The sequence below is a fragment of the Zonotrichia albicollis genome, chromosome 15, assembly GCF_047830755.1.
Source record: "Zonotrichia albicollis isolate bZonAlb1 chromosome 15, bZonAlb1.hap1, whole genome shotgun sequence".
Taxonomy (NCBI): Eukaryota; Metazoa; Chordata; class Aves; order Passeriformes; family Passerellidae; genus Zonotrichia; species Zonotrichia albicollis.
Window position 1 is genome coordinate 3,154,782 of NC_133833.1, and position 16,646 is coordinate 3,171,427.

At 45.1% G+C, this 16,646-nt stretch overlaps 2 protein-coding genes across 5 annotated transcripts in view; one reads left to right on the top strand and one right to left on the bottom strand.

Annotated features, from left to right (window-relative positions):
• The window catches only part of SFXN1 (sideroflexin 1), a 22,359-nt gene extending 14,779 nt beyond the window's left edge, over window positions 1-7,580 (top strand). For 2 of the 3 annotated variants that reach the window (XM_074552464.1, XM_074552465.1), the window contains 4 exons: window positions 218-267; window positions 5,196-5,245; window positions 5,893-5,940; window positions 7,185-7,580. In XM_074552464.1, the coding sequence (XP_074408565.1) occupies window positions 218-267; window positions 5,196-5,245; window positions 5,893-5,940; window positions 7,185-7,281 (245 nt within the window). In that variant the 3' untranslated portion in view covers window positions 7,282-7,580. Of the gene's footprint in view, window positions 1-217; window positions 268-1,878; window positions 1,969-5,195; window positions 5,246-5,892; window positions 5,941-7,184 lie in introns of those variants that run through there. The other variant, XR_012582833.1, reaches the window with a different exon arrangement.
• KIF20A (kinesin family member 20A) lies at window positions 6,017-16,621 on the bottom strand. 2 transcript variants are annotated; one of them, XM_074552461.1, is made up of 19 exons: window positions 16,528-16,621; window positions 16,002-16,173; window positions 15,500-15,589; window positions 15,274-15,393; window positions 14,692-14,830; window positions 14,409-14,596; window positions 14,176-14,320; window positions 13,252-13,452; window positions 12,911-13,022; window positions 12,738-12,809; window positions 12,044-12,187; window positions 11,799-11,964; window positions 11,365-11,529; window positions 10,663-10,802; window positions 10,463-10,565; window positions 9,596-9,803; window positions 9,117-9,208; window positions 8,719-8,856; window positions 6,017-7,902 (listed from the first exon to the last, which is right to left on the bottom strand). In XM_074552461.1, the coding sequence occupies exons 2-19, from the start codon at window positions 16,155-16,157 to the stop codon at window positions 7,630-7,632; spliced, it is 2,652 nt and encodes an 883-aa protein (XP_074408562.1). In that variant the 5' UTR covers window positions 16,158-16,173; window positions 16,528-16,621; the 3' UTR covers window positions 6,017-7,629. The 2 variants fall into 2 exon arrangements, with proteins under 2 accessions (XP_074408562.1, XP_074408563.1); XM_074552462.1 differs by having other exon boundaries at window positions 16,538-16,620.
• Between the last annotated feature and the right edge of the window lie 25 nt (window positions 16,622-16,646).

Here is a 16,646-nt window from a genome sequence, read left to right on the forward strand (position 1 = left end):
GAAATTGCAGGTTTTACTTATTAATTTTATGTTATTATTCACCTTTGTAAATACCAATCTAGCTGGCAATGTGAAATGAAAATTCAGTGAATGAATGACAAAAAGCTGTGGAAATTGTATTATGGCATTAGTTCAGCTAAATGAAAACAAAGTTCAGAAAATGAAAACAAAGGGCCATTCTCTCCAAGGTTAATACCCTTTTTTATCTTACTTGCAGCAATTCCTCCATTCATAATGAATACCCTGGAAAAGAAAGCCTTTTTAAAGGTTAGTCTTAGATAATCAATCTCTATGTATTTCATACCCTAAGTTAATATTTTAATGAATTTTAAATACTTCCTGAATCTTCATATTTGCCTCCCAAACACTGTGGGAGGACATCCCTGTAGAACTTGCTTAACAGCTGTCTCTTTCCTTCTGCCTTAGAGATAACTTGGTTCTTTTGTCACAGTGCAAGGTAACATTGAGAAAATAGGAACAAATTTGTTACTGTCATAGTTGTTCTTACAAAGCACATTTCCTCCTGTGAAATAAACCTTCCTGGTACTGAGTCTTGCAATACAATTTATTGGGGGAAAAAAAAAGAACATTTTAATAATGTTGGTTTTCTCAAGACAGCAATAAAGAGGCTTTGCTTACCTGCTGTAGTAGCAATCTGAGTTTGCAAACAAAAATGATGGTAAAAATCTCTTTTGAAAATTATCCTTTAAAATTTACTGGGTGTAAAGTGCATGGCAGGCATAGAATGGGCAATCTTTATCAAAGATTATTTATTTCCTATATTCTTTTTATGCTAATGTAGTGTGAAGTCAAACCCCTGGTGTTGGTAAATCCATTACTTAAATCAACATTCTGCATTGTGTGAGCATGAGAGGGAAAGGAACAACCATGGAATTAGTTAGGGTTGTCTGACTCAAGGGAGATAATATTCAGGTGAGGAACCCTTTAATTCTTTACCAGTAAAGGCAGTTTCATCCTCACTGCTGATATCACTGATTTAGTTATTTGGTAGCTGCAGGCAAAGCCTCTGCTTGTGAGACCCACCCAAGAAGCCCAAGAAAATCTGTCTCCTTCCTGTTAGAAAAATTAAGAAAAAAACCAGACCCTGCCTTGGAAAAGTTTGTGTGGGGACAAGGAGGACAAGCAGGGGAATGTTTTGTTTGGAATAGTTTTGTTTGTCTAAGATAAACCTTTCTAAAGTGTTTAAATTTTATCTCTGTTTCTACCTTTGTGTCTCTTGTGCAGAGTGAGATTACCCAGCCACACACCCCATTTGAAAGTGTTTCTGTATTTATAAGGCAGGAACAGATTTCCTGGGGCACTTGGGGCTGCCCCATCCCTGGAAGTGTCCAAGGCCAGGCTGGAAAGGGTTTGGAACAACCTGGGATAGTGAAGGGGGTGGAACTGGATGGTCTTAAAAGTCCCTTCCAACCCAAACCATTCTGTGATTGTCTTCCAATCTTAAAACTTCTTTTTGCCTAAAGTGCTTTGCTTCCCTCCCACTTTTTAACAGAAAACATTTTTGCTCACAGTGTAAAAACAGGAAACGTGGCATTTGAGTTTCAGGGTAAGAATCAGTGTGTGCTGCTTTTATCTCCTGGAAGAAGTGAGCCTGCAGGGCATCCAAACACACCACAACTTGTGATACTGTGATGTTCCTGAGAATGTATTGCCTGGAAAATTAACCCTTGTTTAAAAAAATTTAGGGAAAAATTATTTGGTATGTATTTGACACGTGAGAAATGTCACAAAGCCATTGCCTCAGCTGACAAGTACATGACATTTGTGAAGAAGTTGCAGCAATCCTCAGGGTCTGGAAACAAATACCTGTTGGTTTTGTGTGGTGTAATCAACATAAGGGTGTTGTGAATTTTACAGATCAGCCAAAATGAGCGATTTCTGCAGTGACTGCTCAGTGGTCTCTGGTACCATCCTGTCCTGTCCCTCAGCCTCAGAGACTGAATCCAGGTGAAACACTGCTCTGCAGGTAGCCAGTGGTAACACCTGGTAGAGATTAGCATTAAACCCATTAAGGAATGAGCTGCATTTTTAACCAGCAGCTTCTGCATGTCCTCATGGAGTTTGAGAAGCACCATCCCATGCCAGCACTCCACCACCCTCCCCACACTGCTTTATTAACTCACTACCCTCGGCCTCTGCTTCTCCACCACTCTTGGAAATAATTCCTGACTGCTTGCCAAAGCCTCTTAAGCAACACACAAGGCCAAAAAATAGGTAAATGTTTGTGAAATGATAAAAGAAATTAGAAAGTAAGAAATAGAAGGAAATGCCCCTGGGATGTTGGTCTCAGAGCAGCCTGTCATGCTGTGATTTTTGGGATAAGATGTAGGTCATGCAGCCCAGCTCATCCCCCACGTTCCCACAGGGTTCTGCACCAAGGCATTGGTGTGAATTAACAACATTCCCAGAAGTTCCTGCTAGAAGATGCCTCAAGAATGTTCTTGGAACACAAGCACGTATTTACTGCTTCAAAAAGAAGTTGCCTTGAAGAAGTATTTTTATCTGTTGAAGTTTTTTTTTTTTGCCATTGGTTTCAGCAGCAGCTTTGGGGCCTGTTTATGTAATTATGCAGCATAGCAGTAATTGATGGGGCTGCAGAAAGTTTATTTTCATTATCCCTGTGGCCATACTCCTGACCAGCTCTGTGCAGAACCAGGTTATTTTACCTGCTGCACAGGAGGATCCATAAAGAGCCTTGCCCTGAGGCCCAGGGTTGATAGATTTTATTTACAGGTAATAATCTAAAGAAATAGATTGGTTTTTTCCATATAAACTTATGAAAATTCCAATCAACACTAAAGTTGCAGTTTATATTACTACTTTTACACAGCTTTAGCTACAGTTTCTCTTCTGTTCTGTAAATTGTATTACCATCCAAGTTGATTCTAGAAGTTTCCTCATGCATCCTTGGAACAAGCTCCTTGGGATCTTTCAATCTGCAGCTAAAATCTGTGTTCAAAGCTGTTACAAAACCAGAACAGAGAGCCTTTTCCTTCAAGCATTGTTCTTGAATGTCTTATGCCCTGAAGTCCTCCACACATTCCTAATTCCACTGTCATTTCATTTATTTATTTTTTGAAAACAGACATAGGAAAGCTGACAGATTTTTATATCCAACAAAGAAAGGAGGCAGTTAGAGAAAAGCTGATTCTCCTTATGGCTTTTGTTTGCTTAATTATCATTTCTCCGTTTTCTCTGCTTGCACTAACCACTAAAATGTCATAAAGACATCTGGAAATTCAATCCTAATTCATTGGGAACTGCCTTCTTCCTGAGTTAAATGATAGTTCTCTAACACACTGAATTCTTCTGCTCTTTCTGTTGTAGTTTCTCCATTTTCTCTCTTTGTGGGGGTGTGCAGCCTGCATTTGAATTTTATTGTTTTATGTCGTTCCCTGGGCAACTCCAGTTCTTAATTCTGACCTCCCAGTGTTACTTTTTCCTCACCATCTTTCTGTATTAGTGCAGCCTGGTAACATTCTTGAAAAATAAAGGCTGGAATTCAGATCAAATTGGCAAAAAATGTTCCAGCACATAAACTCCATGTTCTTTATGGAGTCTGTATTAGACACCTCTCTCTCTCAGATCAGTGACTAACTCTGACAGAGGCATAAAACCATTTATTCCTCTCAGGGCACCTTTTCAGTTATAAAATTGTCTTTGGGGCTTTTCTGTTCAATCCCTTGGGTCCCACACTGCCCTGCAATGCACAGCATCCCCTCCCTCCCTTCTCAGAGACACTGCAGGCTTTGGCTTGTGTTCACCTCCTCTTGGCATGGACTCTCCCAGGGCATAAAATGAACATTTGAGGTGAGTTTATCTCAGCTGAGGGTCAGATGGAGGTGTTCAGGGAATGCCAGAACAGCAAACGCTGCTCCCTTCACTCTTCACTCTTCTTGCTTTGTTTTCTGTCTCCATTTGTTATCTCTTGTTGCAGGTTATTGCTGAATTGCCCAGTTCTTCCTGCACTCGTTTCTGCATTACAGATTGACTCCAGAAAAAAAAAATAAAGAAAAGAGAAGCAGTCTTCTACATTGTTTCTTCTCCCTCAGGCTCTGGAGAAGTTTTGCTCCACACAGGCTCATTTTCCCTCCCTCAGCCCTGAGCTTTGTCCTCCTGAGCTTTCTACATTTCCTTTGCCCATTTCTATTCTCAAACAATGCCCAGCTTTTGTTCACCATTTTTTTTCCCTCTAACTTCTGTATCTTGAGAAATTCTTCTTGCAGAAACACCATCTTCACTGAAAACATCATCAGCTGTCTCAAGTGATTTTTACCTCGTGAGCTATTTTATTTTAAAATTCCCTTTGTGTCCTTATGGCAGCTGTGTTCTGTTCTCAATAGAGCAAGAGGCAGCAGTGGCCACTGAACAGCTCTAGGTTTGCTCCATTGGTAATGAATTTCAACTAAAATTCTACCAATGAGAGTGGATTCCTAAATAATTTTAAAAGCCTGCAAAAACAATTTATTCTTGGCATATATTCAAGTTCTGCAAAAGTTACAGAATTAATGAGGCATGTGGGTTATGTGTTGCTTTTTCAGCTTGGTTTTCCCAGTCCTCAAACCCTTCTTTTCTTCAATAAAAGGTGAACTCCTGCAAAACTGGAGTGTTGCTACAGGGACAAGTTCCTGCACATCAGGGGAAATGTTATGACAGGAGAAAGGGCTAAGAGAGGCAGATTTACATCTCCTTTATTTATGGCTGGTGGCTCCAGTTGCAGGTTAAAACCATTTGATGCCACCAAAGGGAAGGAGCTGTAACCAGACTGAGCTCTTCCTTGGAATGCCTGGGCAGAATTCCCTGTGCCCTGCAGACGTGGGGCAGCACCACTTGGAAACTTCCAAATTTCAGCTCTGATGCTGCTGTGGCCTTGTGAGACCCAAAGCAAAGGCCCAGGAGCAGGTCCTGAGTCAAACAAACAAACTCACTGGAGTTTCTGACACGTCCTCAGGATCCCTGTGTACATTGATCCCCCTGGGAATTTCCTTGCTGCTCTCCAAAGGGATTTGGCTCCCAAAGTGGAGCCCAGCATGAAACCACGCTGGTCAGGGCTTTGCCTTCACATCTCAGAGTCTTTTAGGTGCAATCTGTCTCTTAAAAGAATTCCAGGAAGGTGGGAAGCTGGAAGAAAAGAGTCCATACTCACTGTGTGTGGTTTTATTTCATTTCAACAGAAATTTCCTTGGATGAACGCTCCCGTTCAGGTTGGAATAGTTGGATTCTGGTAAGTGTTTCCTTGGGTTGGGTTTGCTATCTTAAGAGATACTTGTAGGGGTTTTGAGAATGCAGCAATATTTGCTTTTTTTTTTTTTTTTTTAAGGAAAAAAGGTTGAGAGTTACTGAGGGCACAGCAGTTATTTCCATCTCTGTAACTGATAAAATACCATGTTAAAAACTAAAAAGCCGTTAGCAGAGAAGGAGCTGCCAAGAAAAGCAGAGGGAGGGGAGAAAGGGAGTGGCAAAAAAAGGAATGTGGCAGCTTGATTAGAAAAGATGCTTTGGCTGCTACCTCTGAACAGTCAGTGGAATCTCATCCTGGAGGTTGATCATTCTGGAAACATTTGGTTAATGGGGTTTAATTTGCTGTGTTCTGGCGTTTTCTCTTGTCATGCACACAAAGGTAAAGCAGTGTAAGGACATCAAATGGTAAATTTAGACAAATTTGGGAACATTATATTGAAACATTTAGTACTATTTGTAGGTAATGATTTCATAAGGTACAATGCAGTGAGAAATAAAAGTTACAAAGCACTTTGTGGAACTTTACCTCACTGTGTACAGAAAACAAGCTTTTTACTTAAATCATGTATAAGATTTTTGAATTCTGTTTTAGCACTCTAAATATTGTAAACCTGGTTTTGTCTCCTCTAGTCTCGTGTTTGCAACTCCCCTGTGTTGTGCACTGTTTCCTCAGAAAAGGTGGGTACTGCTGTGAGTTATTACCTCAGTGTTATTCCAGATCCACTCATGGCTGCACACAGACACAAACACATCATTGGCTGCTCAAGCAGTTTTAATTCCCATGTAACAAAGGTGATAAACAAGAGAATATACAGAAAAGTAGTAACTATGTTATTCATCAGTATTATATAATAGTTGTTTACAAACCCCAGCAGCTCAAGATGAGTTCTATACAATATATTCATGTCCAGTAAGGTTATGGATGCACTAAATACAGTCAGAGCCCATTTTATTTTCAGCTGGAAACTCTTCTATTTATACAGAACAGCACTGGAATATCTGTGCTCATTTGTTATTTGGTTAATATTTTTCCAGACTTTTTGATCAATACACAAGTAGCTCAGTACTGAAAGCAGTCTTAGAAACAATATTCATTATAGCTGAAATCCTTATGAAATCTGAATGAGTTCCTTAAAAAACTTTGCTCAGTTTGGTACATAGTATGGCCAGGGCCTTAAATTCAGCTGTCCCTCTCATTTTAATAGTGGTTGTCTAAACTCAACAAGCTCCCAGCTGTACCTTAAACAGCCCAGGCTGGAGCTGAGTCCATTAAAATGCCCAACTAAGGCAGCTTCTGACTTCCAGAAAACAATAGCCAGTTCTCAGGGGTGTTTGAGTACAACAGAGCTGACACCATCTGTCTCCCTGCTTGGCCCAGGACAGGGAACTGTGGTAAACAAGTGTCACTAGGCTACCTGGAGATGACTTGACAAACCAACCCAGCACACGTGCTACAGTTCTTGATTTCAGCCAGGGCTCTCCAGTTCAGAGGAAGATTAGACCTTGAACTGTGTTCAGGAAATTGCAGCTGTTCAAATGACCTGGCAGGTTATTTCACTTTACTGTGAACCAGCTCTCATAAAAACAATCCTTTTATTCAACTGAATAAAATGACATAGTAAGTTAAATAGGAAAATAGATTCTATTTAATAAAAATCATTTTAGGAAGGTAAGTTTCAATTGCCAGCAACAACCTGAGCAAGGAAGTGGATCCTTACCCTCATGGTAACAGCAACAGCCATTTCCTGACTCCATGGACTGTCCCACTGCCCTTGGAGCAGGGATTCATGTGCCCTGGAGAAGATATTTAAAAATATCTAAAAACTCTTTTGACAGTGTAGGAATTTTAGCAGATGCATTGTCTATCTCATTTTCCTCTCTGGTGCTTGTTTGGTGTAACCCCTTCTGTTTATTTTGCTCAGTTCCATGGCGGTGTCACGCTTGGAGCCAGATTTGCGAGCCAAGATCCAAGCCAGCCACCGTGGCCTAGACCGTGTATACTTCAATAAAGGATTATAATTCAAGGAAGGCAAAGTATCTTTCAAGGAGGAACTTACGAACTTATTTTTTGAATTGTGTGCCAACATAGACAAGAACACCTTTATCTTGTTCTTTTGTTAAACAGGTTGATCATCTGCGTTATTTTACAGTTGAAGACTTTCCTCAGCATAGTGTTTAAATCACATAAGGTCACTTTGTCCACTTTGGTATTGTTTGAAAGTTTAAACATACATATCCAGAGATGTTTACATAAGTCTCAAGCAGCTACAATAACAATAAAGAAGCGCACAATGAAAACCAGATGCTATTATATTGGATTTGCCACCTGTTCCAGTAACAGCGGGGTAGGGACCTCCTTTTGAAAAGTCATAGAGCGACTGAACGAAGTTGCCAGCCTCTGGTAGCCGCAGGACGGGTGGCTGAACGTGTCAGGATGTTGTGCAGGAAGGGCTTTTTGCCAGGAGGCTGATTGGGCTGCAGGTTCTCCCTGTTGGCACAGAAGCGTTTCTTGAGGGCGGAGGTGGGCGGCGCCTGCAGCCTCTGCACCGTGTGGTACTGCTCAGCAATGCAGGCCGCCTTCTTGCGCAGGTCCAGCTTCACCAGCACCATGTTGTTCTGCAGCTCTGCCAGGGTCTGGTCCTGAAAACAAGATACAAATATATTTTTAAAATATCAAAATAAAAGCCCATAGAAATAAAAGCCCATTCCGAGTTGGAGCAGACCTTAAAGATCCTTGTGTTCTTCTGTTGTGGACAGTGACAGCTTTTACTAGACCAGCTTGCTCCAAGCCCTGTCCATCCTGGCCTTAAAATACTTTTAGGGACAAAGCAGCCACAACTTCTCTAGGAAATGTATTTTCAGTGCTTCAGCATCCTTACAGTATTTTTTCCTAATATCTAATCTAAACCTCAATATGAAGCTATTGCCCCTGGTCTTGTACAGAAAGTGCCTCTCCAGCTTTTCAGGTACAATGAGAAGTTGTCTTAACTCCCTGGTTACTGTGAACTGAGGAGGATAAACAGCCTCTTGCCAAAATTCACTAAGTGTTCTGCTAAATAAGACCATGCATAAAAGCTTCTACTGTGAACAGTGTAGCAGTTCACTAACACATAGGGACAGTAAGGGTGGGACAAGGCTGGCTCCATCCTGCTGCAAATATGCTGCCATAGCAACTGTGATGGAGTGGATAGGGAAATGAGAACTCTGAATTCTCCTACTTTAAGTGCAGGCTGCCAGTGAACTGAACAGGAACAATTTGGGTCTCCTGTGGAGAGGTAAATACACAACTAGCAGCCATTGAAAAGAACCAGCCATAGAGCTCCCTTCACAAAATACGCACTGGCAAATAAATAATTTTATTTGCAGCAGCCAGAACTTTGGTTGCTGTGATTATGGCAAAGCACACAGACTGGACCCCTCTCCCCCATGCAGCCCACAGCACAGCAGACACATCACCTGTCTTGCCAGGATGTCATCACACATGCCCAGGGCTTCTCGCAGCTTCCCTGCCCCTGTGCTGTGGCAGCACGCTCGCTCTGCAGACTGGAGAGACTCCCCAATTTTGTGCAACTCTGCACGCAGCAATCTGACGTTCTAGAAGAGAGGGGTTCAATGCAACAGCTGGTTTTGGCACTGCTCTGCAAACAAAGCCACCCCAAGGAAATTCAGACATGCAGCACAGAGGGAGGATCCCATCTGAGTGATCAAATACTACAACCTTCAAAAACTCCTGTAAGTTCAACAAACCCATTTCATTTGTTTAAAAACCTGGGAACAGCAGCCCCAAACTCTCTTTAAGCTGGCAACCACTCTGCCCTGCAAATGTTCTTTTCTGTAACACAAACTGGAGTTACCTTCTGTCCATCCTCCAGCTTCCTATCCACATCCATAGTAATGGGTTTGGCAGAGGGAGGTGGTTCCACTAATTTCTGGTACTTGTGCAACTCTAGGAACAGACAAAAAGTAGTGAGAAACAGGACATTGATCAGCTTTCAGTATTCCTGAAATTCAGGACTTGCCTTGAGACAAGCTGCCACAGGCAAGCTGGAACAAGCTTTTGAGTTTGTGCAGAAAGGCACAAACATTCCAGGCTTCTCCCATTCACTTAGACAAAGGGGCTTAAGAATTTGAATGGAAGGATTATCCTGTGCTAAAGTCCATTTTCCTGTGAAAATGAAGTGAAACTGCCCATCCAGCACATTATTCCTGTCACCTACAAGTCAAATCATGTTTTGAGGGTGCCTAAATCCAATGTACCCTGAAGGAAGTGTCTCTAACCCTGCACAGGGAGCTCTCAGCAGGGTTCAGAACCTGTGCAGCATCGCTGATGTACCTGCACTTGTGGAATTCAGCTCCTTCTGACACTGCTCCAGCCTGGCTTTGGTGTCTGCCAGCTCCTGCTGCAGAGCAGACGAGGTGCCCGCTCGCTTGGATCGACGTACACTCTGCTCTGACTCCTTTTGCTTGGCATCCAGGCTCTCCAGCTTTTGTTTGGTCTCCTTCAGAGCAGCTTTGAGCTCCGAAATCTCCTCGTCACGCTCCTGAGAAAGGAAGTTTGTTCAGAGAGTCAACAAGATTTTTGTAGCACAACTTGTGTGAAACGTTCTGTGTCTTTATTCCTGGAGAATTTCTCAATCCTACACTTGACACATTGAACTCAGCCTTTAAGGTTACTTTTAAGAGAGTACAGCAAACCCATTTCCTGGGAGCCTAAACCACCTTTTTACAGACTCTAAAGAAGAGGGATTGTTTTGGAAGTTGGTATCTTAAGAGCAGTCTGCAAGGAGTCCCAGAGGTCACTCAAACGCTGTAGGCATGAAAATATGGACAGGTCCATACCCATCATTACAACTGGGAGCAAGAAGAGAAATTAACTCATCTTGTGTGAATCTGAAGAGCCCAAATCCAGCCACTAGTGTAAGGAGTAAGGGGGGAAAGAGAATCATGTTGAACAAATGGACAAATCAGGATGGTTGTACATTAGCTTCCAGATTGACTGATCAAAATTAAGAAGCCTCGTGGGCTACACAAAGTAGGAGACAAGAAGCAAAAATTGTGGATCAAGGGATGAAATAATATCAGCAAAAATACCTCAGAAAGCAAAATCTGTCTTTTCACTTTGCATAAAGATCTTCCTGCACTCAAGTACCCAGAGGCCGTTCCCAACCCACTGCTGCTTTCCTGATTGCCCTGAACAAACCTGCATCTCCTCCTGGTAGTGGTCAGTCAGTAACTCCTTCAGGATGTTCATTTTGCCCTCGTACAGTTCCTCCAGCTGCTCTCTCTGAGCATCCACGTGCTGGCTACAAAGACAACAACCAACCCCACATCAGGATCTGGCAGTCCCTGGGTGCTGCAGCTCATCCTGAGCAGAGGCAGGGAGAGCAGCACAGGCTGTACCTCCACCACTGCTCCTTCTGTTGCATGTGCTCCAGCATCTCGTTGCAGATCTCCTCGCGCAGGCGCATCTCCAGCTGCAGCTTCTTCTGCCGCTCCTGTGCCAGCAGCTCCCGCGCAGCCTCGACCGCACGCAGCAGGTCCTGCAAGAGACACAGCTCTGCTGCCCACGCTGCACTACAGAGCTCAGACCTGCAGGAAACTCAGTGATGCCATGTCTGCAGGATGCAGGCATCTAGATTTAAGGGTTTGGTCACTTGGAAAGAAAAGTCACCAGAGTTTGCTACCTTGGCACAACAGTTTGCGTTTCTGTAGGGATGACTTCACCTTGAGCTTTCAGCTGTCCCCACTGCCTGCTTTATCTAGGAAGTTTGATTATTTTTTTCCCCATTTAGATTCCTGTTCTGCATGTTTTCTACATTTCCCTTGCAGTGAAGGAATTACAGGTCTGCACCTGCACTGTTACTGCCACTGTTCCACAGATGACAAAGTGCTTTCAAATTCAGCATTTGTGTCAGATTTAGACCAACTGCAGAATGTTTTTGTCAAGGATTCCCAATTTCCTGGGTCCTTTTTCCTTCTGAGGTTCTGTGTCATCTCTCTTGGCTCTCTCTGAGCTCCAATCCCAGCTCCCCAGGCCAAAGCTAACAATCACATTCTTGACCTTGCATCCACATAAAGTCTGTAAAACAAATCACAACCCACCTTCTTCTCATACGTAGAGACATCTGCCTCATCCTCTGCGTCTTCTTCTGATTCCACATCTTCCTCTGGCTCTGCCTCTGGACCCTGGCTGATTCGCCTGCTGTGTTCTTTGATGATGGATTTTAAGGATGGAAGTCCAAGCTTTGTGGGAGGTGCCTGAACAAGCTGTAGGGGAAAAGACCATCATTATCAATCTGCAAAGCCTGGAAGTTGTTTGGTCTTTAAACACAGCCAGCCCCTCTCTGCAACCTGTCTGCCATTTCAGTTTAGCAGAATCTGGAAATGCTCTGGAGGTAATAACCAGTGGAGAGAAGCATAGGGATGAGGTACAAGCGTGCCCCCTCTCCTTGTGGTGGGAAGGGACCAAGTCCCACAGAAGCAGGAGAAACCCAAGCTACCCTGACCCTGCCATGATTCTGGTGTGTGTTACTCACCTGGCTGGCAATGGCTGAGAACTTGGCTACGTGCAGAGTCTCATCATAGGTGGAGGCACACTGGTTGATGTTGACAATCATGCAGGAGCGCCCGCGCCCGGTGAAGAAGCCCTGGAACACGCGGGTCAGTTTGCTGTCCCGGAACGGAACCACCGCCTGCTTTGTCCTGGGGCAGAGACAGCAGTGAGCTGGGAAAGCAAAAACAAACCCCCCACACCCTCCCCTCTGGAGGAGTGGCTGCTCACCTGGCCTGCTGGTTCTGGCGGAGGGCGGCGATGCAGCGGCCCAGGGTGTGCAGGGAGGTGTTGATGTTGTTGGCTTCCTTCATTCGCTCCCCGCTCCTCTGGTCCTTGCAGCGCTCGGAGCCCGCCAGGTCACACAGGGACAGCCTGAGGGAAACACAGTGAGATTCACATCTCTTACAGGTGATGTGAGGTGACATTTACAGGCTTTATCCTGCAATATCAGGTTTCCACTTCAGACACCCTGCAGTCACCGCCCCAGATTCCCCATAAGGGCACAGACCACTCTTTTGGGGTGCCTGGGCTGTTGATGGATAGAAGGGCCTGCCTTAAGTGTAGGGGATACACAAAGTAACAGCAAAATGAGCTTTGAAGTGTCAACTTCAGAGATCCTTTGCCAATCCTCAGAACGGCCTTTTTCCAGATAAATACATCCCAGGAACAGGCACTCAAATCAGCCCTGCTGCAAAGGTAAGGATGCTCACATTTACCTTCACTCAAAAAGCCTGAGAACTACTTCAAGTTGTACCTTGCAGTACTTCTCAAACTCCTGTGAATTCCAAGACTTAACATTCATTCCTTCCAAGTATACTTTCAACACCACCATCACCAAGATACTTCCCATACCCCAGGCCCTCAACCAAAGAGACAAGAAAGTTGAGATTACACCCAAATCCTAAAAAAACCTGAAACTTACTCGCTGATTTTTGGAACAACTTCACTGCCACCTCTTTGCAAGTGCAGAATGCGAATGGAGAACACACTGTGACTGTAAAGAAACATGCAAATATTTACAAAAAAAAAAAAAAGCAAATTTTAAAAGCCCCTCAGAATTGTATTTCTGCCTAAACAATCCCTCTCCCTTCAGACCTGCGACTGGAGTTCTGGTTCATGTGGGTGCTTGCAAAACTCTGGTTTTTCCGACCCAATTTCAGGAGCTTCCAGGCCTCATCAGCATCCCGGACATTGATCCAGTTCAGATCTGGAAAGCAAGCATGCATTGGGCACAGCAGTTGGGACACTGGCAGAAAACTTATCTCAGCCCCAACCTCACTATTGTATATCCTTGACATCAGCAAATTTGACAATCCTGTAATCTCAACATCAGAGCTCTCTGTGGGGCTCTCCAGCACATCACTGCTAAGCCACCCCCCACTCACTCCTAAAGCCTCCCTAGCAGGCCACCAGCCCTCTCCTGCAGGCAGGCCCACCTTTCACATAGGGGTTGCCAGTCTGGTCCTCGCAGAGCCGCAGCGTTTGCCGCTTGCGGTTCTGCCCAGGCAGAGCTGCTTCCAACAGGTCATAGATTAACTCGTTGTAGATCTCAAAGAAAGAGACCCAGATGGAGAACTGCACATCTTCTGGGCTGGTGAGTGAAATGCGATCCAAGTCAGCCCAGCAAGGGCCAAGTTCTGGGGAAAAAAGAGAAAAAAAGGAAGGAAAACAAATCATGACTGGCAGCTTTTCATGGGTTCAACAGAATGGTTTAGGTCTACAGTAAGATACTTCCATCAGCCAGCAAAACCACCTCAGCACAAATCCTTTCATTTACTTCCTTTCATTTGCATCTATTCTAATGCCTGTCCCCAGTGAGACAGCCTAAAGTTTCCTTTATCAGTATCACCTGCTCTGTGTAAGGACTTTCACATACTCAATTTTGATTCCAGAATTACAAGATATTTCAAACATGAACTGTTTCCAGCATAACTGAAGTTTCAGTCCTTGTTATCTCCATCACTCCATGCTTCTGGATACCGAAGTAGCTGGTAGATCCTGGCTTTGATAGTCAAAGCACAAGTGCTCAGTGCAGCCTGCCACTCTGGCATCCTGCTTCCCAGCAATCCCCATCTCACAGCAATCAGCTGCTCAATAACCACATTCCTTGAATGAAATGAGTAAATGTCAAGCAATATTTCATTTCAAAAGGCTTGGTTATTATGGAGTGGAGAATTCTTCTGATACTGGCAAAATATATGAAGAGTTTTTCTGACATAGCATCTTTCAAAGGGAAAATCTGAGGCTACAACACCTTTGCTCCCTTGCCCAGAACACAGCATCCAAACAGCCATCACCATTTCTTCCCCCATGCTCCAGCAAAAAGCAGCAGGTAGCACACAACAGGCTTGCAGAAATACCTTCTGTCTGGCTGAGGTCTGAACGGTTGGTGAGCTGGCTGGATGAAGAGAGCCCAGCAACTCCACTGTCAAAGCTGCCACTGGTGGTGGCCTGGAGCTGAGATTCAGCACTGTGACTCCTCTTCATGGGTGTCAGCAGCTCCTCCTTGAAGGAAACAAGGAACAGGAGCATGCAGGTAGTGTGACACCACCCCTTTCCTCTTGCTGTTGAGCCCCCAGAGGCCTGTGCTTACCTCCCAGAGTCCCCTCTGCAGCATCATCTGCTTCTTGGTCTCCTCCTGGCGCACCTGCCTGCTGTCCAGCCAGGTCACCTCGTTGGAGAGGGCAGGCTTCAGGTCCATGGCCTGGTACAGCCGGTCCCCCACGCTGTGGAAGATGGTGGCCAAGGAACGAGGCAGAATCCCTCCATCCTGGGCAGTGCCTGCAGCAAGAGCAGCAGCAAAGCTGAGGATTCAGAGGCAGAAGACAGAAAACAATCCCTTCAACAGGCCCCACAACACCTGGTGCTATCCTTACCCTGAATTGTGTGAGTCTTCCCTGAATTGGTGATGCCATAGGTGTAAACCAGACAGTTCTGCCCACTCAGCACATCCTTTACCACCTGCTTCATTGTCTCATCAAAGAACAGTTTCTGACCCACCTCTGGTCCAAAAATCTGTAAACAAGACACAGGAAAAATGGCTTCATGTAGATCTTTCCTATCTTTAGCTGATGGTTGCTCAAGTGATATTTCATGGTCCTTTGTTCCCTGCACTAGCCATGAGCAAGAGACCCACCAGCAATTCCAGCTGAGCTCCCTACAAAAACAAGCTGCTCATTCATTTAATCCAATACCATATCATTACAGCCCCTAGTCTGTCTAGAGCCTTATGAACAGGAGTTTGCCATTTGCTGCCAAAAAAGAGTTATCAGAAACAGCTTAAAATTAAAAAAACTAATGAAGTAGCAACTAAAACCTGAAGTAACCTGATTGCATGAGACTGCAGAGTTCAGGCAGTGCCCTGGGGTCAGTGGATATGAATAAGGCTGCTTTTCAAGCTGCAGGGCTGGTTTAAGCTGAAATCACTTCCAGATGGGTTGTTTGTCCCAGCTACCTACCCTGGTGAAGGAGAATCTGTGCACTGCTTGTCCCACTCCTCGCTCTGTGCTCCGCATGGTGAAGGAATTCTTTGGAGCTTTCAGAATAAGGCTTTCTGAGTTCTCAATACAGACACAGCCCTAAAGAACACATAAAATCCATCATTGCAGTGGCTTGCAGGAGGATAGACAGCATCTCCCAGCAGGCACACAGCCAGCTCAGACTCTGCTTCATTCAGTGTCTCACCTGGTCTTCTCCCTTGTCTACTTCTGTAGATTTCAGAGGTCGAACTCTGAGGTAAACCTTTAATTTTCCATTATTGTCTTCAGTTACAGCCTGTAAGAATCAGCACGAGTTAAATATGGCAGCCAGAGAGGCAGCACACACCCCCCATGGGAACACTTAACAGGAACCACAATATGGAGCACACATGTTGGCTATGCTGCTAATGCTGAGGAATTTCCCTGGTCTCAAAATCACCAACAATGCCAGAAGCTTTCTTAGACATTTCCAAGCACGCCAGCATTATTTTTTTTATCTAATGGATCAGACCAACAAGCCAAAGGCCTAACACCAAAACCAAGCATCACCCTGAGAGGCACTCACTGCCCACTGCTCTCCCAGGAAATGCTCCCCCTAAATGCATTATTGAGAGTCTCTGTTATTTTTGCATCACACCTCTTTTGTACAGAGAACAGCAGGCACGAGTGAAAACGCTGCCCTGTTTGTTACAGGGCTCCAAGCTGACCTGAGAGCCCTCGAGGTTTGGGGAGATGGCAGAGAACTCCGGCAGCAGGTCCTTGCGCAGGTCAGCCCCAAAGCCCGCAGCTGTGGACTCGAGCACAGGGGAGGCTGCAGCCTCATCGTCAGAAAACAGCCCTGGGGAGGCGAGTGCTTGTGCCATGGTGCCTCACACGCTCCTGGGGAAAAAGGGGAAGGGACAGGGTGGTGTTACAGCAACCCCTGCACATCCATCGGTCCCCACGTGGAGCCCTCCCTACACACACTGCACACCACATACACGGACCCTGCACACGGGGAAATCGCACAGGACCCCGGACACACACAAACACCACTCAGGACTCCAAATCCATCTCCCGGACATACGGACACCATACAGGTGACATGCACACAGACATCCCATTAACAGAGGGTACCAAACAGACCTAACGCACACACTAACCCCCACACAGGACACCCCCAAGCCCAGACGCAGCTCGTCGCCGCCCCCCCCCCCACACAGCCCAGCACCACGCGGGTCTGGCCGCACTCACAGGGACCCACCGACACCGCCGGCCGCCCCAGCCCCGCTGCCCTTCACGCCGCCCCTCTCGCCGCTCCGGCCCCACTACCCTTCACGCCGCCCCTGGCTCAGCGTTTCAAACCTCGCCGC